General features: G+C 53.0%; 3 protein-coding genes across 7 annotated transcripts in view; 1 reads left to right on the forward strand and 2 right to left on the reverse strand.

Moving 5' to 3' along the window:
* Nucleotides 1–34: 34 nt before the first annotated feature.
* LOC149915203 (annexin A4-like) lies at nt 35–4,020 on the reverse strand. Of its 2 annotated transcripts, none has more exons than XM_090123084.1 (4): nt 2,335–4,020; nt 2,154–2,248; nt 1,791–1,904; nt 35–871 (listed from the first exon to the last, which is right to left on the reverse strand). In XM_090123084.1, the coding sequence occupies exons 1-4, from the start codon at nt 2,411–2,413 to the stop codon at nt 764–766; spliced, it is 396 nt and encodes a 131-aa protein (XP_089979210.1). In that variant the 5' UTR covers nt 2,414–4,020; the 3' UTR covers nt 35–763. The 2 variants fall into 2 exon arrangements, with proteins under 2 accessions (XP_089979210.1, XP_089979209.1); XM_090123083.1 differs by having other exon boundaries at nt 35–1,645.
* Nucleotides 4,021–6,548: 2,528 nt separating this feature from the next.
* On the forward strand, nt 6,549–11,275 carry LOC149915204 (zinc finger CCCH domain-containing protein 11A-like). Of its 3 annotated transcripts, none has more exons than XM_090123079.1 (8): nt 6,549–7,798; nt 8,140–8,347; nt 8,989–9,112; nt 9,590–9,652; nt 9,904–9,990; nt 10,280–10,615; nt 10,922–10,998; nt 11,120–11,275. In XM_090123079.1, exons 2-8 carry the CDS (start codon nt 8,294–8,296, stop codon nt 11,174–11,176), a joined length of 798 nt encoding a protein of 265 aa, XP_089979205.1. In that variant the 5' UTR covers nt 6,549–7,798; nt 8,140–8,293; the 3' UTR covers nt 11,177–11,275. The 3 variants fall into 3 exon arrangements, with proteins under 3 accessions (XP_089979205.1, XP_089979206.1, XP_089979207.1); XM_090123080.1 differs by having other exon boundaries at nt 8,176–8,347; XM_090123081.1 differs by having other exon boundaries at nt 8,232–8,347.
* Nucleotides 11,276–18,180: 6,905 nt separating this feature from the next.
* The window catches only part of LOC149915205 (uncharacterized), a 54,129-nt gene continuing 51,330 nt past the window's right edge, over nt 18,181–20,979 (reverse strand). The window contains exon 4 of one of the 2 annotated variants that reach the window (XR_016459411.1): nt 18,181–18,381. The gene's annotated coding sequence lies outside the window, so the exon portion shown is untranslated. Of the gene's footprint in view, nt 18,382–19,778; nt 20,283–20,979 lie in introns of those variants that run through there. The other variant, XR_016459410.1, reaches the window with a different exon arrangement.

Genomic DNA, 20,979 nt, shown 5'->3' on the forward strand with positions numbered 1-20,979 from the left:
AGCACTCAGCTAAATCAGGATCGTCCCACAGAAATAATTCATTTTCACTGCTAACAGTCTTGCAAATTGGCCTACCACAGCTAGTACCATTTTCAAGACCTGCTGCTTTGTGCTGCCAATCAAGTTTCTTAGCTCCTCTCCCCCCTGCCCCAATGGCAGTCACACTTCATGATCTCTGCTTTCCATGCTGGAGCTGCAGCCAGTTGGACTTAGGTTTCTCAAGTCCCTTTCAGTCTCAGGAGGGAATAAAACAGCCTGAATGGAATGGATGCAATGGGGCTCTCTCTAGGACACCTGCTGCCTCAGAAGAGTTCACATCTATTGGACAGCTACAGAGCTCCTACAAAAGCATCACACACAAACAAGGAAGGAAAGAAAAACCCAGGACACTGTGCAGGGGTCCTACCTCTCACTAGGTGATACCTGTTCCGTGTACAGAGGATGGACATAAACTGCACCTCATCTGTTCCCCACTTCTTCTCCCCCGCTTCGTACAGGCACTTCAAGACATTAGGGGTGACAAAGTAAGGCTCATGGAGAAGACTGGGCGTACAGGAGATCTTAAATCCCTTGCAGCTAGAGCACTGCTGGCGCGTACTTGTCTAGATCACGGATATTTTCCAACAAGCACCTACCAGGCACGGCAACCCACAGCCAAAATCTCATTGCCCCTGCCAAGTAGCCAGCCTGTCGAGAGACCTCTCATTAGAGACTTGCAAACAAGGCTAAAAGCATTATTTCCATTTCACAGGCTGGCTTCTCTTCACCATGCATCACCTGCACAAGAATAGATTGGGAAGCACATTACACGCACCTGAGCATCTTGCTGAGCATGGGCATCATCCACATACATTCCTTCATCTCTGTTTCCCTGCAAAGACACAAGGATAGAAGACTCAGTTCACCAGAGCATCTACTGGAAGCAACTCCTGAGAATTCCCCATTCATGAAAAGCTGCTGGGGATGGATAATGGAGTCCTTCAAAGGGAACACTAGCTTACAAATGAAACGCAGCTCAGATGTACTTTGGGCTTCCTTCTGAAACGAGCAGCAACCCACTTTACTGGGACATTTAAAGAAGAGCCCACAGCACTCATGCACACCCAGAGTCAGAGTTCCCTCCCCGGAGAGGCTGGGTTTGAGGAGCAGGCCATGGGACACACAGGGTGAGAAAAAGCCAGCCTGGAGCTCCTCACCACTGAGTGCAGAGCTGTGCCCACAGCTCTGAAGATTCACCCCCTTCTCCCCTCAGCTTGGCTCACTGTAGCGAGGGACACGAGGACCCTTCGAAACATGGGAGATGTGTCAGATACGATGCCATCCTCAAGGGAGCAGCCATATTCCAGCAAGAACACACACACAGCATCCGTTAGGAGCAGGGCCACCACCTGGGTGCTGCCCACATTTGCCAGCTGTAACCTAGCTAAGTACAGAACTGTGCCCAGGGCTCCCAGCAGCATTGCAGCACTCCAGCCATCATCATTAGTGCTACAGCCTCCAATTAAGAAGCGCAGACAGAAGGAAACTGACAAGAGAGCCTTTCGCACTCCTTATGAAGCTTGTAGTTCTCATTAATGCCACAAATCTCTCCATTGGTGCAAGAAGCCAGAATTTCCATCGGGCAACCTTCATCTGCTCCTGCTCCCTAGGGAATCACCAAGGCAAGACTTAAGATACCAGCACCTGCTTGTGACGTGCAACCAGGTTTCTTTAAGAGAGAGAAGACATGCATAACAAAGCAGTAAGTCCTTGGCCAGAACTTAAGCAATACAAAAGGAAGATTTCCAAACCTTCACAGCCCTCCTTAGTTCGTGCACGTCATACATGGTGGTGGGAGTCATCACCCCAATGATCACCCTCTCAAAATTCCCACTCTGCTCCGACTTCAAGTCATCAATCAAATCCTAGAAGGCGAAGAGGAGAAAGGAGTTGGCAGAAGGGACGGCCTTTGAGGACAGAGGAACTGAGCTGTTCAGCACTCCTCTTCAGGCTCCAACCCTCCTTGCATCAACAACTGCTCTGAACTGAACAAGAACAAAACAACCTTGGTCAGGTGAAGTCTCTGCCGACCTTTCTCTTGTAGAGATTGGGTCATTTTTCACTTTGCGCCCAAGTGACACAACCACGCTCGTGCATCTCTGCAGACCACCCACCCTGCCAGTAGTGCTCTTAGAGGTGATCAGAACTTGCTGACGCTGGGAAAAATTTAGTTTGGTCAAGACGTCAGTGATGGCATCTTCATCCGTGCCTGCAAGAAACAAATGGAAGCTAGTCAGGATGCTTGCACAAGGATCAGAAGTGCCCTCTGGTCTTGTGCCACCTCCAGTCCCTCACACAGCCAGATCTCAACAGCTCCAGGACTACATCGATGCACACAAAGCTGCCAGGACCCACGCCACCAGAGCAGCTGCATTTCGGGACACGAAGGGCAGTTCTGTTTCCGTTTTTCAACAATTTTTAGGGCAGCTGTGCAGCAGAGCAGTGCAAGCAGCTATGCTTCCCTCTATCAAACCACCAGAGCAGCCATTCGCAGTGCTGGGGAAAAAATAAAAGTTGACCATGGAGGGAGATCAACTTAGCAAAGCCCTTCATGGCCTTCCTGAGTGCCTGCGCTTCTTGCTCAGCACTGAAACTTGAGACCCCCTCGATTGTTGCCTAAGGCCACAAGAAAAGGATTTAGCAAAGGCAGACCGACGCATGCAGAGTTGAACTGGAAAAAAAAAAGAAGACAAACATAAAAGATGTGAACACAGAGATAGTAAAACTCCACCCACACAACTGATGCTTCTCTCTCACTTCTGTCTCACACGGCAGCCTGTTCTAGTGGGACTTCCCAAGCATATCAGAAAGAAGCCACGGGGGCACAACTGCATGGAGAACATATCTCCATATTGCTGCCCACAGAGTACCTGGTTTCCAGTGAAACAAAAGCTGGACCACCCAGCATCTGTGTTCAGGCCCACCAGGCCTTCTTCCTAGCAGTTCTCCACGTCAATCATAAAGCAATGCGCTCCCATCATAGCCCTAGTCCTGACTTCTCTTGTAGCAGGTAAGGACCAGTATTCTGCACCATTCCTTTTGCTCTGCTCGGCACTGGGGAGGCTGCAGCTGGAGAACAGTGTCCAGCTCTGGGCTCCCAGTACAGGAGACAGCTGGACATGCTGGAAAGAGTCCAACGCAGGGCTACCAAGATGGTGAAGGGACTGGAACACCTCTGCCATGACAAGAGGCTGAGAGAGAGGGGGCTGCTCAGCCTGGAGAAGGGGAGCTCAGGGGGATCCCACCCACGGCTGTAGAAGTTCTGCACAGAAGTTTGTCCTGATATCCAACCTAAACTTACCCCATGCCTGTGTGTCCTGCGGAACCCCACAGATGTGACAGTGGGCTGCTTCTCAAAGGAAACCAGTGCTCGGCGTCGGGAGTGGAGGAGGAAGCAGCTGATCCTGCCAATAACGCTGCCATCGCGCGTCCCTCCCCGGGACTCCCACACCTTCCTCTCCCCAGCCCCGCTCGGCTCCTCGCAGGCTGCAGACACTGCTGAGGCACTCGCGCTCCAGGCCGTCATCTTCTTCCCGTGCTGCCGGACCGCTCTCTGCAGCGCTGCGCTGAGCTCCTGCTGCTGCACCAGAACCGCAGCTCCCGTGCTGACGGACGGCGGAGCTTCGTGCCGGCACCCACAGCACGCGGCCCCCGGGCTGCTGGCGGCACGGCAGGATGCTCCCGTCCCCGCCTCCCTCCCACCGCCCCTCGGCTCCGGCATCCTCCCGTTATCCGCCTGAGGAAACGAAGGCCCCGCACAGGGCTCTGGACGGGCTGACCGACGGCTGATGCCAACGGAACGACGTTCAACACCGCCACGCGCCGGTCCCGCACTTCGGTCACGACGACCCGAGGCATCTCTGCAGGCCGGGGGCAGAGCGGCTGGAAGGCCGCGCGGAGGAAAAGGATCCGGGGGCGCGGGCCCCGGGGCCCCGGAAGCGGAGCGGGCGCGCGGCGCGGGGCAGCGCCGCGGGCAGCCGGGCCGGGGCCACGCGGGACGCGCGCGGTGATGACGCAATGACGGCGCGACCGCGGGCGCAAACGACCCCGCCGGGAGCGCCCGCCCCGTTCCGCGGGCCGACCAATAGGAGAGCGGGAGAGGCGGGGCCGAGCGCGGGCTCTCCGCCAATGGCGGCCGCGGGATTCCGTGCCGGGAAAGCGGCGCTCCGCCGCCCCGCGTCCCCGCCGCCGCCCGCCCCGCGCCTCGGGGCCCCGTCCGTCCCGCGTCAGAACGGAGCCGTCCTCCGGAGTCGGCGTCGCGGCGGGGCGCCGCCGGCTGAGAACCGGCGGCTGACTGCGAGCGGCGGGACGCCCGGTGTCCGGGAGCGGCTCCTGGCCGAGCCGGGCAGCCCCGAAAGAGAGGGACCGACCCCGCCGATCGAGACGCGTTCGAGCCCGGCAGAGTCGGGCGGCCGCCTTCGGTTCCGGCTCGGCTCGGCTCGAACGGTCAGCAGCGCCGTGCTGAGCCGCTGCCCCGCAGGCGGAGGACTCGACTGCCGTTTTCTGTATTCACGTCTGTCCGAGAAGAAAGCTGGCGGCGCTGGCGCTGACCAGGGAGAGGGAGGCCGGGGGCCGGAAAGCTCTCGGGCTGCGGCTCCAGGGCAGGCAGAGGAAGTCACGGCGCCGGTGACATCAGCCGGGCTGCTGGGACCTGCGGTGCTGTCACGCTGCGTTTCCGTGACGACGGCGGGCTCTCCCCGAGGAGCCGAGGGCAGCTTTGCTGCTGAGTTCGTTACCCGACGAAGCCCGACGCGGGGGGGCTGGGCAGACAGTCTTGGCAAAGAGGCCCGTGCTACAGCAAGATTGACAGCACGACGCCTTTTGTTCCCCTTGAGCCCTGGCCAGGCTTCGGGGCGAAAACCAAGAGGAGAAAGAGGGCAGCGGCTGTTCCCCCGGACTGCTCCGTACATTGGTTTACTCCGTGCTAGAAAGGCTGGAGATGCTTGCAGCAGCTCTGGACGCCTCACTCGTGGGATGGATGCATTGCTGTGCAACTTCCCCATGGCTGGGAGAGGTTCTTCAGATCCTCCCTGCAAACGGGGCTCCCCAGTGACTGCGGATCTGGCTGATGGTAAAGTGCTGGGGCAATTGGTCGTGGATCTTTCTTCACCACTGTGCTCACGTGGCAATGAGTAGGCCCACTGCCTTGCTTATTCCCTTTACTGCTAAGCTTCTCTTTTGGCTATAGACGCTGCCAATATTACTGTTGGTTTTATTTTGTCATAGGCAGTAAAATAAGCCTATCCCAAAGACATTGGTGTCTTTGTTGCAGCTGTTGAGCCCACCGATTGGCACAGCAGCATTAACACATGATGGGCACGTAACTTGGACATCAGGAACGTGACTTCAAAGGCTTCAAAGCATCGGGAATGTCTCCTTTGGAGAGAGACTGAGAGGTTTGGGCTTGTTGAGCCCGGAGAACAGAAGGCTCATGGGAGACCGTGTGGCTGCCTTTCAGTACACGGGGCCTCACAGATCACCCTTGCTGAGGGTGAGCACTATTCCCTCATCGAGGACATTGATGAAGATGTTGAACAAGACCGGACCCAGCACCGACCCCTGAGGAACACCGCTGGTTACAGGTCTCCAACCGGACTCTGCACCGCCAACGACGACCCTCTGCGCTCTGCCAGTCAGCCAATTCTCAACCCACCTCACTGTCCACTCATCTGTCCACACTTCCTCAGCTTTGTCATAAGGATGTTGTGGGAGACGGTATCAAATGCCTTGCTGAAATCAAGGTAGACCACATGCACTACATCCACCCAGCCAGTGACAACATCGTAGAAGGCTACCAGTTTGGTCAAGCATGCCCTCCCCCTGGTGAACCCTTGCTGATTACTCCTGATAACCTCCTTTTCTTCCAGTTGTCTGGAGATGGCATCCGGCACAAGCTGTTCCATCACCTTTCCAGGGGCAGAGGTGTGCCCAGGTGGCCAAGAGGGCCAACAGCATCTTGCATTAGAAATAGCGTGGCCAGCAGGAGCAGGGAGGGAATCATCCCCCTGTACTCAGCCCTGGTGAGGCCACGCATTGAGCACTGTGTTCAGTTTTGGGCCGCTCACTACAAAAAAAGACATTGAGGCCCTGGAACGTGTCTACAACTTCCTGAATGGAGGCTGTGATGAGGAGGGGTTTGGCCTCTTCTCCCAGGCAACAAACAGGACCCGAGCAAATGGCCATAAGTTGTACCAGAGGAGGTTTAGGTTGGACATAAGGAAGAACTTGTTCTCTCAGAGAGCAGCCAGGCACTGGAATGGCTGCCCAGGGAGGTGGTGGAGTCGCCGTCCCTGGCAGTGTTCAAGAGGCATCTGGATTAGGAGTTACAGGATATGGTTTAGTGCTTGTGGCAGCAATGGTGATGGAAGGATGGTTTTTTCTCCTTTCCTTTTTCTTCTTTTCTTCCCTTTTTTTCCTTTTTTCATTTTGTTTTCTGTTTTCCATCTTTTCTTTCCCTCTCCCCTTTTCTTTCCCTCTCCCCTTTTCTTTCCCTCTCCCCTTTTCTTTCCCTCTCCCCTTTTCTTTCCCTCTCCCCTTTAGTACTTTCTTACTTTTCATCTTTTAGATTCCTTTCTAAAAGAAAAGATAGAATGGGAGACAATAATTAAAGAAACAAAACCTGCTTTGAAAGCCATGGGGCCGGATGGATTGAACCTTGGGGTGCTGAGGGGGTTGGCAGACGTGGCTGCCAAGCTGCTCTCCATCATCCTTCAGCAGTCCTGGCTAATTGGGGATGTGTCCTGGCTGTCCCTGAACGTGTTTAAAGAGCTCTGGATGTGGTGCTCAGGGACATGATTGAGTGGTGGGTTGTTAGAGTTAGGGGAGTATGGTCAGGTTGCGGTTGGACTCGATGATCTTTCAGGTCTTTTCCAACCTGATCCATTCTATGATTCTATGGATTTAACAGCAGCGTTCTTGTGGGAGCTGCATTGAGACTTGCAGTGTCTCTGGGTCCCCAGAATTACTTTCTCCAAGCTGATTCGTAGGTGCTGGCACTTCTTTAAAGCCAAGAGCAGCTGCTGATGGGAGGAAGGTAGTTCAGGCTCATGAGCTCTGCAGCATCTCCCAGGATGGTACCAGAGGAGGCAGGAATGATATTGCAGAAGATGAGAAGCTCCCCAGCAGGAAGCCAGAAACCCTGCGGGAGAGTCAGAGCACGTGTGGATGCCCAGGAGGTAATGCAGCCCCAGTATTTGAGAAGCGCGTGGCCATGGAGCTGCGGCCCAAGAACAGAGCTATTCCGCCTTTGCAGAATAGCTGGCATCCCAAGAAGGACTCGTCTGTCCTTGTAAAAAGCAGGGGGAGGGCACGTCCAAATGCTTGCTGGTTGCTTGGGAGCTCAAATCCTCCAAGCTGGAGGCAGCCTGGGGGTAACATCTCCTTGGTCCGATCGTGCAGCACCTGAGCAAGAACTGGCTGCACGAGGGTCATCTTAATTTCTCTGTTCTTTTACTTAAATAAACCCGTTGGGAGACCGTGGTGTTGATTTCCTAAAATTTGGATCTGGGAGGTGAGCACGCCCTTTGCTTATGATGGAAGCACAGAAGTGATGCGGGCACTCGCTGAGGTCACAGTCATCGCCGAGGTGGGAGCGTTTGTGGCACAGCCGGTGAGCAGAGCTGGTGCTCTGGTGAGCGTGCTGCACGCAGAGACTGAGCTGTGAGCTTTCCTTGAGAGATCACCCTGCGAGAGCCCGTCGGAAGCACCGCTGCGGCGTGTGCGTGAGCTGGGCACAGCTCAGGCTGAGCAGGCCGAGCAGGTGAGCTGGGTTTGGTGCTGGGTGGTTGCCGGGAGGTGTCTCAGCAGGAAAGCTGGGCTGGGGTGGGCACGCTGCATCAGCCCTCGTCCCGGCTGGCGGTGAGACAGAGGGAGTTTTCTTCAGGACAGCAACACCAGCCATGTGCTTCAAGGCGCGTAACTATTGAGGAGATGGAGAACACTTGCTGTCAGAAATCATGGCAGCTGTACAGGAGCTGGGTGTATTTTGGGGACAGTCCTTGTAACCAGCTGGTTTCGAGACATTGCCCTGCCCAAGAGTCTAAACTGCACAGCAGAAGAATGCTGGGAAAATGCTTCTTCCTCACTGTTTTTCACTTGCAGGTTCTTTCCTTAGGGTTTCTTTTTCCTTTCCAAAAGGAGATTTTGGGGATCGAGGCACTTGAAGAGAGAGTGAAGCCAGCTCTTTCCAACAGTGCAGGCAGTCCCTGTGGAGAGGACCCTGGGAACTTGAGGTTCCCCTGAGACGTTCCCCAGCATGTCTCAGCAGGGAGACGGACGCAGTTACCATCGCTGCTTTGCGCGTGGAAAGGTATGGCTGGGTTTCTTTCGCTTGGGTTTCTCCTTTCTCTGGTTTTGGAGGGGAAGGGGTGGAGCAGGGGGAGCCCTGCTGGTCCTTTGTTAGCTCAGTAAGCGGCTGGGTTGTGCACTTGCAGCAACAGGACGGCATTGCCAGGCTCCTTAACCTGCTGGGGCAGGGTGGGAGCAGAGAGCGGGCACTGCCCTCCTGCCAGCTGCGCCTGGTTATGGTTTGCCAGCTGCCCTGGGTTTCTGCTGAGAAGTTTGTTCTAGCTGCCTGCAGTAGTAAAGGGTGGGGAAGAAATAGTGGTGAAGAGCTAAGGCTGTGTACGGTAATTTTGCATGGGTTGAACTGTGGCACCTGAAGTCACTGTTTCCCTCGGAATAATGCTGGTGTTTGCAGGTGTGTTGGTTTAACCCCCCGAAGTGATGTCTGAGAGCGCCCGTCTTCTCCACCTGAACGATGAGAAAGCTGGATATGCCCAGAAATTGCAGCGCGTGCAGATGTTGTGAATGCGCTCTCAAATGTTTCCGTTAGTGATAACTAACGTCTCAGCACTCTGATACCCATCTCTGGCACCATCTGGAACGCTGCATCTCTTTGCAAACGTTGGGTGCCCGTTTCCATGGCCCTTCCTTTATTTCTCTCCTCAGAAGCAGCGCGGCGCGGTTCCCTGTGCTAGGGAGCAGCACCCAGCAGGCTGCCAGAGATCCAACAGCGCCTTGCAGCGCACAGAGGGACGCGATGGGGACAGACCATCCTTAGCACCACGCAAAAGTGAGTCTCTGCAGTCCTCTGTCATGAAGTATGGAAGAATGCATTTTAAGTATTACTTCTGAGCGGTGCAGCACTGCAGGGATGTCCGGTAACCATGGTGGAAGCATTAGAGAGGCCAACAGCAACAGATGGCAGCAGTGAGACAGAAGTGTGTGTGTAAGTGGTGGTGCTCAGAGCTGAGTGCATTCCCTGTAGGGACAAAAAATCCGTGTCTCGACTTTTGCAGCTGATAGCGTTTTGTGTGCTGACGCAGCTTTGCTCTGCAGCATGCAGAGCTGTCAGGCAGACCAGGGTTCCTCTGCTGCCACCTGAGCGGGAATGAGAGCAGTAGTGCTTTGTGCAAGCGCACTGCAGTTTAAAGATCAGTTTCTGTTCTGGCTGTAGAAGAGTGTCTTTTGGTTTTTGTGGTGGACGTGGGCTAACAGGACAGTGCTGCTCCTGGTGTCTGTGAAATCAACACACAATCTGTTGTTGTAGGGACGGAGCCTGCGCGTCCATGGAATGGTGCTGGGCTTGGGGGGAAACGGAAAGCCTCCCCAGGTAAGAAGCTCTTGTGAGCTGTGGTGTGGGTACCTGCCTCTAAATAGGGCTGCATGAAGGGCTGTGTGGGATGGAGGAGAAAAGAAGGGGCACTGCAGATCTGTGCTGACTGCAGAAATGGCACAGCGTTGTAGCAGCAGAAAGGCCAATTGAAGAAACTACGCTTGAGGAGCAGAAGTTTGTGGTTGGCTGTGCTAAAATGCTCCTCCAAAGAGATGCTCTTCATGTCTTTCTTGTTTCCTTTCTGACAGAAGCTGATGCAAGCAGGCTTGCAGTGAAGCGCAGCCTTGCAGGAAGCCAGGGGAGGAGCATGGAGTGTGGCACAGCCCCCAAGAGAGGTACAGACACACAGCAGCATCTGGGTTTGGTGCACTGTCTTTCTAGTTAGGCTTTCTGTCTGTCCTTTCCTGGAACTGCTGTCGTTGCGTGTTGCTTGAGATCTTAATCCCTGGGGATTACAGTTGCCTTTCCTGTCCCAATTGGAAATGGCCCACAGTTCAGCCAAGATCCCAAGGTCCATTGCTGTGAACACTCGAGAGTTCCTAGCACTGTGGCCCATTTTGCAGACCGAAGGCAGTGTGTGACTCTCTTTTAATCTTGCTGCTTCCCCTTGCTTGATTCAAACAGGGAGAGGTGCTGAGCCAAACGGCAAGATGTACGCAAAAGCTCCTCTCCAGGCTCCAGGAGGGCTTCCTGGAACAGCAGGTCCCAGCAGAGGGGAAAGACCTTCCCCTGCAGTTGACAACCACTCCCTCTACAAGACCTCTGCAAGAAAGCGCAAGGGAGTGGAGGAAGAGGAGCAAAAAGCAGAGCTGTGGCCTGCCAAGAAACAAGTGAAGGTGGAGCGCGATGGGGAGAAGGCTCAGAGCCCACATCAGAGCAGAGGCGGTGTGCCAGCTCCAGCAACACACCCTGGGCCTGCCCCAGCGCCGACTGAGCGGTTCCAGACCTCAAAGCGAAGAGGTAGGAAGGTGCTGCAGCTGCCCTGGTGAGGTGCTTCCCTTATCAGGTGCATGGAGTTTGTTTAGGATTTGCTTTGCTTTCTCCTTCTCTCTGCAGAGAGGGGAAAAGAGTAGAAGGCTGCCGAGTCCAATGGCAAGGAAGTGCCAGAAAGTGTAACCCTCTCTTTTCCCATGAAATCCATGACGGCCTTCTGCTTGTCCCACTGGAAATACCCTTCCCTGAGAGGCTTCCTAACCTGTTTTCATGTACCCATGTTTCCGCGGTTTTGCTGTTGACAAACTGAATTTCTCTCCTCTTTCTCTATAGCAAGACGACAACGACAAAAAGAGAGGAGAGCAGAAATGAAGAAGGCTGCTCTGAGAGCTGCCGCTGCACGTGCAGAGGTGAGTCCTCGGTGAGCACAGACACGGCTCTTGTTGTTCTCTGTCTGTCAGATGTGAAGGGGATTGTAGAATGCTGGGGGAAGCGGTGTCCTACTTTGACGCTCACTTTCTTTCTTTCCAGTCCCCCACAATGAACAGCCTTGTGGAGATGATGGAGAAGCTGCAGCTGAAGGACTGAGTGGAGGAGCATCAGAAGGCAGCGGCTTCGTGGCAGCAGCCCAACTTGGCACTCTGGTTGCAGTCCATCAATAAACAATTGGAGCTTTGTATTCACAAAGAGCGCACGGCCTGATTTGTCCAGTGGCACTCAGTGAGCTGCTGCACCACCTCCTCGTTATTCCACTCGCGGCGCTGGGTCAGAACTCCCACATCTCCATCAGGGGATGCTGCAGGTTATAGAAGCAATGGACGCACCAGTCCTTGGCCCTGCCCATAAACGCACTGCCTGCAAAGCACGTGCACAGAACTGCAAGTAGCACGGCCTGAGCACAGGCGCGCTGAGTTAGAGAACAGCTGTCTCGAGCTGTCTGAGTTTCTCGGGGCAGCACTGAGCAGAAGTGAGCGTGTGCCCCTCACCCTGCAGGCGTCTCTGTTGGGGGAAGAGAGGCTCCGCCGGCTGCCTGATCCCAGAAGGCAGAGGTGTTCTCCTGACTTCTCTGCAGTGCTACCTTGCCTCATTGTCCCCCCTCTCTTCAGCCGTTTTGATGCTACTTTTCATCCTTTGGGCAGAGCTTGAGTCACTCTCATCATCGCACAGCTTTGTACTGAGCGGTGTGGAATTTTCTGGCTTTGCTCTTAAAAGCCTAGGCTGAAAACTGCAGCGTGCATGCTTAGTTTACATGGGGACATGGGGGGGACATCCCCTAACCCCCATTATCGAAAAATAAACCTTAATTGCAAAAGTGAGGGGTGTCAACCCCCGACCCATGGGAACAAAGTGGTCCGTGGGGGTGACACTGTGGGGGTGTCCCCATCTCCAGTACGTGACACCACCAGGGTGCCATGAAGGTGTCCCCAACTTTGGTGGTGTGACAGCATGATGCTGTGTCCCCACTTCTCCAGGAAGTCCTCCAGCTGGTTACAGTGTCCCCAGCTTCGGCTCAACATCCCCAGGGGGTCCTTTTGTCCCCTCTGCATGACGGTGACACCCGATGCTGGCTGCCGAACGTGACACCTGATGACGATGACACCGCGTCACGGCTGTGCCACGCTGGTGTCACACAGTCCCTTCTGGTGGTGGCACAGAGTTCACCACCGTGCGTGTCCCCATCCTCATGTCAGACAATGGTGACAGCACCAGAGGACTCCAGTGTCACCAGGTCCAGCTCTAGGCAGGCCTGGAGGGGTGACAAAGAACAGTGAGAGGCTCAGTGACAGCATGGTGACAACGCAGAGCTGCCTGTGCCTGGCCCCATGCGGTGGTCAGAGTACAGGGAATGGTTCTCACCCGATAGATGGTGGCACACAAGTGATGGTGACACCAGATGACGGTAACAACAGTGACAGCCAGGGATGGGGACACTGCGTCACGGCTGTTCCACATCGAGGTCACCCTGTGTCACGGTGTCACCTGAAGACAGTGACACTCAATGACTCCCAGTGGCATCCAGTGAAGGGAAGAACCAACAATGGTGACACCACCGACCCCATGTCACACCCACAGCAGACCCCACATGTCCCCCGACTGTCCCCAGCTCCCCTCCCTGTACACTCCTCGTCACCTCTTCAATGAGGATGGCACCGCTCTGCAGTTGTGCCAGTCCTCTTCTTGGTTGCAAGTGTTCCATTTGGTTTTGTCATCCAGTATTTTTGGGAGAAAACGTGTGGTAGTTCTAAGAGAAGGGGTATTTCTGGGAGCAAATCTCCTCTTTTTGGAAGAGAAGGTGAAATTTACCACTGAAATGTGGTATTTCTGGGAGAAAATGACATACTTGAGGGAGAGAACTCGGAAATGGTGGGAGAGAATGTCTTCTATTCGAGAGCAACTGTGGTATTTTTGGTGTGACGACTGGTCCTTTGGGGAGAAAATACGGTAAATATGGGAGAAAATGTCCTCTTGAGGAGTGTCAAGTAGTACTTTTGAGAGAAAATGTCAGGTATTTCTCAGAAAACTGCTGTTTCTGGGAGATAGTAGCATCCTTGGTTGGAAAATGACAGGTGTTTGTGAGAAAGCTGGTATTTTGGGAAAAAAGGCCGTATTTTTAAGACGAAGCTGGTATTTCTGGGGGAATATGTCCCATCTTTGGGAGAAAAGTGGTCTATCTTGGAGAAAATGTTGTGTATTTGGGAGAAAACTGGTCTATCTGGAAGAAACTGCCATTTTTCTGGGAGTAAGTGTGATCCTGAGGAGCGTCAAGTAGTATTCTTGGGATGAAACATGAGGTATTTCTAAGAGTAGTGGTATTTCTGGGAGAAAATGTCTTGTTTTGGGGGGAAAAGATCACATGTATGTGAGAAAGCTGGTATTTCTGGGAGTAAACGCCATATTTTTAGGAAAAAATGGGTATTTCCCAGATAATCGGTCACATAGTTGGAGAAAAGTGGTCTATCTGGGAGAAAATGTCCTTGTTTTTTGGTGGAAGAGATCATGTGTAGGGGACTAAAATAGTGTTCCCGGATGAAAATGTCACGTATCTGTGAGAAAAGTGGTATCTGTGGGTCACAGTGCTGTTCCCCAGGGGTCGGTGCTGGGGCCTGTCCTCCTCAAGATCTTTCTTGATGAGCTGAGGGCACTGAGTGCACCCTCGGGAAGTTTGCGGATGACACCAGGCTGGCTGGAAGTGTGGATCTGCCTGGGGGTAGCGAGGCCCCACAGAGGGATCTGGACAGGCTGGAGAGCTGGGCTGAAGCCAATGGGATGAGTTCCAACAAGGCCAAAGGCCGGCTCCTGCGCTTTGGCTGCAACAACCCCAGGCGACGCTACAGGCTGGGGGCGGAGCGGCTGGAAGATGCGTAGAGGAAGTGGACCTGGGGGTGTTGATGGATGCTGGGCTGAAATGAGCCAGCAGTGTGCCCGGGTGGCCAAGAAGGCCAATGGCATCCTGGCCTGCATCGGGAACGGTGTGGCCAGCAGGAACAGGGCAGTGATTGTCCCCCTGTCCTCAGCTCTGGTGAGGCTGCACCTCGAGTGCTGTGTCCACTTTTGGGCCCCTCACTGCCAGAAAGACATCGAGGCCCTGGAGCGGGTTCAAAGAAGGGCGCCAAGGCTGGCGAGGGGTCTGGAGCACAGAGCTCACGAGGAGCGGCTGAAGGAGCTGGGGTTGTTCAGTTGGAGAAGAGGAGGCTCAGGAAGACCTTACTGCTCTCTAGAACTACCTGAAGGGAGCTTGTAGTGAGCTGGGCTTCGGCCTCTTCTCTCGTGTCACTAGTGCCGAAAAACGACGTTATAACCCACAAATATCAGTGTTCTCCCAAATACACGATGTTTTCTTCCGGAAAGATCACTTTTCAATCCTAAATACGACAATTTGTTCCAAAAATGAGATATTTTCTCCCGGAAATACAAGCATTCTCCAAAATCCATGATATTTTCTCCCGGAATGCCAGCTTTATCAGAGATATATGAAATTTTCTTCCAAAAATATGATATTTCCTCCCAGAAATATCAGTTTCCTTAGAAATTCTTCACGTTTCCTCCAAAAAATACAACATTACAATACCCCCCCTTCCCCATAATGTGATACTTTCTCCAGGGAGTCACAGTTTTCTTAGAAATACCTCATGTTTTCTCCAAACAATATGACATTACAATCCTCAGTATGACATTTTCTCCCAAAAATAGGACATTTCCTCCCAGAAATACCAGTTATCTTTACAAAAATATAACGTTTTCTCCCAGAAATACCAGTTTTCTCCCCCAAAATAGGACATATTCACCCAGAAATACCAGTTTTCTCCAAAAATAGGACTGTAGCCATCGGAGATCTGCTGGAAGGACAGACGGCCAGCTCCAGGAGCTCCAGGAGGCTCCTGGAATGCAGCCATGGTCACTTTGTGCTCCGGGCGTTGGGCAGACCGACCAGAGGTGAAGCGTGGCTGGATCTGCTGCTCAGCAGTGCGGAGGAGATGATGAGTGAAAGGCGTTCAGGTTGGGGCAGCCTGGCTGCAGTGAGCACGGCTTGTGGGGTTGGTGATCCGAGGGATGTGGGCATGGCAAGGAGTGGGGCAGGACCTGAGCTTTGGGACAGCGAGCTTTAAGCTTTCACGGGCTGATGGCCCAGATCTCTGGGGATCTGTCTGTAAAAACAAAGATGGTGAGCAAAGCTGGCTGCTCTTCAAGGCTGCCTTCCCTTCTGAGAGCACAAGAGCTCTCCGTCCCTCTGAATAGAAAGCAGAGGACGCAGGAAGCCCATCGGCTCGGCGCAGACCTGCTGGGCAGCTGGGGGCAAAGCAAGGAGCAACGAGCTCTGCTAACAGGCCGTGTCACCTGGAGCAATACAGGGCTAACAAACAGGCCGTGTCACCTGGAGCAATCAATACAGGGCTAACAGGCCGTGTCACCTGGGAAGAATACAGGGATGTCTGGACCTGCAGACGTGGGATCAGGAAACACAAGGCGCAGAACTGAACTTGGAGAGGGACGTGAAAAACAACAGGAAGACTTTCTACACGTGCATTGGCCAGAAGAGACAGGTCAAAGCAAGTGTGCTTCCTTTGTAAATGTAAAAGGAGAACTGCCTGCAACAGATGGAGAGAAGGCTGAGGTACAGAATGAGTTCTGTGCCTCGGTCTACACTGGCAGCCAGGATTCCAGTGTTTGTCACGTCCCTGAGCCCTGCATCCATAAACTTCCAGGTGGGGACCGGGGTGGTAAATACCCCCTGCTGTGAGGGCAGAGCAGAGAGACTGCCTGATGAGATTGAACGTGTGCAAGTCTATGGAGCAGATAGATGGTGAGATGTGAGACTGAACGTGTACAAGTCTATGGGCAGGATGGCGTGCATCTCAGGGCTCTGAAGAAGCTGGCTGCCGAGCCGCTCTCCATCATATTTGAGAAGTCGTGGCTGTCTGGTGAGGTCCCGGATGCCTGGAGGAAGGGTCACGTCACTGCCGTTGGCAAGAAAGGGAGCAAGGAGGACACGGGAACTACAGGCCGGTGAGTCTCACCTCTGTGCCTGGGAAGATGATGGAACAGATCCTCCTGGATGACATGCTTGATCACATGAGGAGTGAGCGTGTGATCCGAGACAGCCAGCACGGCTTCAGCAGGGGAAGTCATGCTTAACCAATCTGGTGGCCTTCTGTGATGGAGTGACGGCATCGGTGGACAAGGGGAGGGTGACCGATGTCATTTCCCCGGACTTGAGCACGGCCTTTGACACGGTCCCCCACCACATCCTGATCTCCAAACCGGAGGGATGTGGATTTGATGGGTGGACCACTGGATGGATAAGGAATTGGTTGTAAGGCCGCAGACAAAGAGTGGTTATTAATGGCTCTATGTCCAGGTGAGGCCAGTAACGAGCGGCGTCCCCCAGGGGTCTGTCTTGGGACTGGTGCTCTTTAGCATCTTTATCAATGACATCGATGGTGAAATCGAGTGCACCCTCAGCAAGTTTGCTGACGACACCAAGCTGAGTGGTGCGGTTGACACGGCTGAAGGAAGGGATGCCATTCGGAGGGACCTCGACAGTTTGGAAAGGCAGACCCGGGTGAACCTGATCAGGTCCTACACAGCACAGTGCAAGGTTTTGCACTTGGGCCGGAGGAATCCCAGGCATCCATACAGACTGGAAGGAGCGGTCCTTGAGAGCAGCCCCGTGGAGAAGGACCTGGGGGTCCTGATAGATGAAAAGCTTAGCATGAGCCAGCAGTGTGCCCTTGCAGGTGGGAAAGCAAATGGGATCCTGGGCTCCATCAGAAGAGGGGTGGCCAGCAGGGACAGGGAGGTGATTGTCCCCCTCTACTCCGCTCTTGTGAGGCCCCATCTGCAGTACTGTGTCCAGATCTGGAGCCCCCAGTACAAGAAAGACAGGGAGCTGTTGGAGAGGGTCCAGAGGAGGGCCACAAAGATGATCAGGGGACTGGAGCACCTCCCTTATGAGGACAGGCTGAGGGAGCTGGGCTTGTTCAGCCTGGAGAAAAGAAGGCTGCGGGGTGACCTCATTGCAGCATTTCAGCACCTAAAGGGAGCCTACAAGCAGGAGGGAAGTCAACTCTTGGAAAGGGTAGAAAACTGCAGGACGAGGGGAAATGGTTTGAAGTTGAGGGAGGGAAGATTTAGGGTGGATGTCAGGGGGAAGTTCTTTACAGAGAGAGTGGTGAGGCGCTGGAACAGCTGCCCAGAGAGACTGTGGATGCCCCATCCATCCCTGGAGGTGTTCAAGGCCAGATTTATGGGAACCTGGGCAGCCTGGTCTAGTGTGAAATGTGGAGGTTGGTGGGCCTGCAAGTGGCAGGGGGGTTGAAGCTTCATGATCCTTGAGGTCCCTTCCAACCCTGGCCATTCTGTGATTCTGCTATTCTTGTAAGTGATATCCTTTAGTCTTCAGTATAACAGACATTCTGTGACTGTGCTTGAAGACAGTCTCCCTTGAGCGTTTTAGTTGTGCTTGTTTAGTGCTCGTAAAACCAACTGTGCAAGTGCTGCTCTCCTTTGTGAGGGGATTGCTGGCAGGAGCTAAGCAGTTACCACAGGCACCTCCAGCAAGGAGCTGCTGTGGCAGATGGGTGGGTGGAGCAGCTGTCTTCCAACCTGTCCACTGCAACAATTAGCATTCTGTAAGCTACTCTTCCCCAGTTTGCAGAACGAGTATCAAAAGTTGATACTCTTTTGTGAAAGAGTAAATGCGGGTTGAAAAAAAAGATGATATGACATTCCTGACTGCAGGTGAACAGCAGCACAGATGCTGGTCACCGCCGCAGAAAAAGCTCGACTTGTTAATGAACATCTGTGTTGGGATTTTGTACAGCTGACCTCACCTGCCTCTCATTCCTTGCCATCACCCCCTTTTTCTTCTAAGGTGAAAAAGACAGCCTTATTCTTTGTGAGTCCGTAATTGTGATCGTTTATTGATTGAGTACAACCAGATAAGACATGGAGTGCCAAGTTGGGAGGCACTCGCAGCGCTGCCCTGTAACACCACACACTGCAGCTGCTGCCTTCTGATGTTCTTCCTCTCAGTCCTTCAGATGCAGATTCTGCATCATTGCCACAGGGCTGTTCATTGTAGAGGACTGGAAAAAAACAAAGTGTAGAAATAGGACAGAAACAATCTAGGGAGACCTCACTAAGAAAGTCTGAACAGTAAACTTCCACAACAGCCCCATGCAGAACAGCAGGTGACTGCCATTCAGATCACTGACATTACTTCCCATAACACACAGCTTCGCTGCTGTCCCCTCCCTTCCCTACCTGAGCTGCATGCCCTTCCTTTTCCCTACCTGAGCTGCTTGCCCCTCGCCTCCTTTTTCTTGGTGCTCTTGCCTTTTCCTGCTACTCACTCCCAATCTCAACACTTGCCTGCTCTGCTTGCTGCTCTGACAAGTGCCTCTTAACTCTGCTCGCAGCTTCTCTCCTTCTGCATGCCCTTCTCTATTCCCTTCTTGTGCCCTTCAGGCTTCTGCTCCCCTTGCTGAGCAAGCCCATGCCCGGTAGCTCCCCTTCAACCTCCTCCGCCCTTTGCCTTTCTCCACACAGATGCTTGCTTCTGGCCAGCACTCCTGCCTGCTGCCTAGCCCACAGCCCGCATCTCTTGGGGAGACAACAAGGTGGCCTGGAGCTACCCACACCTCCTCCCGGGCACGGCTTCTCAGCTTTGCTTCAAGCCCACAAAAAACCCCAAGGAGCTCCTCTTACCTTTGCGCTCAGCTTCTTCTCCTGCCACGCAGCTCCTGTGCCAGGCCGGGGCTCAGCTCTTCCCACACTCCTCCATTCCTGCAAGATTGCTTTCTCTCATTCACTGCCTTCCTTTGCTTTCCTTTGCTCTGCTACCCTTAGCTTCCCTACTTGCTTTCTCTACATTTACGTGCACCGCTTTGTACTTTTGAGTCTCTTCTTTGCCTCTTCTTTCTCTATTTTCCCTTCAACCCTCCCCTCCCCTCACCCCTCCTTCCCATTTTTCCCTTCCTCCCCTCCCCTCTCCCCCCCTCCTTCCCTTCCCCTCCCCTCCCATACCCCCCCTTTTCTCCCTTTCCCCTCCCCTTCCCCCTTGCCTTATGGCAAACTCACTTTTCCTGCTCTTCACTCCCTCCTTCTTCATTCTCCTGCCTTTTGCTGCTACTCTCGCCTTGCTTTCCCTTGCTGTGCTTTGCTTTGCTTTCTCTACACTTGTGGCCATCCAGTCTTTTCTCAGCTGTTATTCTTGACTGTTTACTTGGCTTTTTTCTTCTTTTCTCATTTCTTTTTTTTCTGACCTTTTTTGGCTTTATTCTTTTTCTTCTTTTTTTATGCTTTCATTTCTTTTTTCATTTCATTGCACTTGTTCTTTTTTTTTTTCTCTTTTCGTTTTTTTCTGTTTTCTTCTATTTTTTCTCTTTTGGTTTTCTTTTTTCATTTTCACTCTTTTTTTCTTTTTTTTATTCTTTTTTTCTTTTTTTTCATTGCACTTTTCTTTTTTATTTCATTTTTCTTTCTCTTTTCTCATTTTTTTCTATTTTCATCTTTTTCTTTTTCATCTTGGTTTTCTTTTTTTGTTTTCCATTTTTTTTCTTTTTTCCTTTTTTATTTTTTTCCTTTATTACTCTTTTTTTTTCCTTTCTCTTTTTTCTTTCACCTTTTTTCTTTTTTTTTTTTTTTTTTTTTAATAATCATAGGTACTCCTGAAACCCCCTTTAAGCCCTCCCTACCCTCCCCATTCTTTCTTTTCTCCCTCACCTCCCCCCCTGCCCTATCCTACCATTCCCTTGCCTGCTCTTCTTACCTGAGCTGCTGTCCCTTCCTTTACCTACCTGAGCTGCTTGTTCCAAAAATTACCTAGCTGACCTGCTTGCCCCTCACTTTCCTAGCTGAGCTGCTGTTTTCTCACTTACCTGCCTTAGTAGCTTGCCCCTCACTTTCCCAGCTGAGCTGCTGGCCCCTCTCATTCCCTACCTGAGCTGCTTCCCCCTAACTTACCTAGCTGAGCTCCTTGCCCCTCGCTACGTACTTGAGCAGATGTTTGCTCACTTGGCTTCCTTACTGTTTGTCCCCTCACTTACCTACCTCACCTGCTATCCACTCACTTTGCTAGCTTAGCTGCTGTCCCCTCCCTTCCCTAGCTGAGCTGCATGCCCTTCCTTTTCCCTACCTGAGCTGCTGTCCCCTCCCTTCCCTAGCTGAGCTGCATGCCCTTCCTTTTCCCTACCTGAGCTGCTGTCCCCTCCCTTCCCTACCTGAGCTGCTTGCCCCTCGCCTCCTTTTTCTTGGTGCTCTTGCCTTTTCCTGCTACTCACTCCCAATCTCAACACTTGCCTGCTCTGCTTGCTGCTCTGACAAGTGCCTCTTAACTCTGCTCGCAGCTTCTCTCCTTCTGCATGCCCTTCTCTATTCCCTTCTTGTGCCCTTCAGGCTTCTGCTCCCCTTCCTGAGCAAGCCCATGCCCGGTAGCTCCCCTTCAACCTCCTCCGCCCTTTGCCTTTCTCCACACAGATGCTTGCTTCTGGCCAGCACTCCTGCCTGCTGCCTAGCCCACAGCCCGCATCTCTTGGGGAGACAACAAGGTGGCCTGGAGCTACCCACACCTCCTCCCGGGCACGGCTTCTCAGCTTTGCTTCAAGCCCACAAAAAACCCCAAGGAGCTCCTCTTACCTTTGGGCTCAGCTGCTTCTCCTGCCGTGCAGCTCCTGTGCCAGGCCGGGGCTCAGCTCTTCCCACACTCCTCCATTCCTGCAAGGTTGCTTTCCTTTGCTCTGCTGCAGTTAGCTTTCCTACTTGCTTTCTCTTGATATACATGGATTGCTTTTTACTTTTTCTCCTCCTCTGTGCCTCTTTTTTTCCCTGTTTTCAGCACTTCCATTTTTTTTTTCTTTTTCCATCTTCTTTTTTCTTACTTTTCATTCTCA

This window comes from Phasianus colchicus, chromosome 22 (genome assembly GCF_987193195.1).
Source record: "Phasianus colchicus chromosome 22, bPhaCol1.hap1.1, whole genome shotgun sequence".
NCBI classification, from domain to species: Eukaryota; Metazoa; Chordata; class Aves; order Galliformes; family Phasianidae; genus Phasianus; species Phasianus colchicus.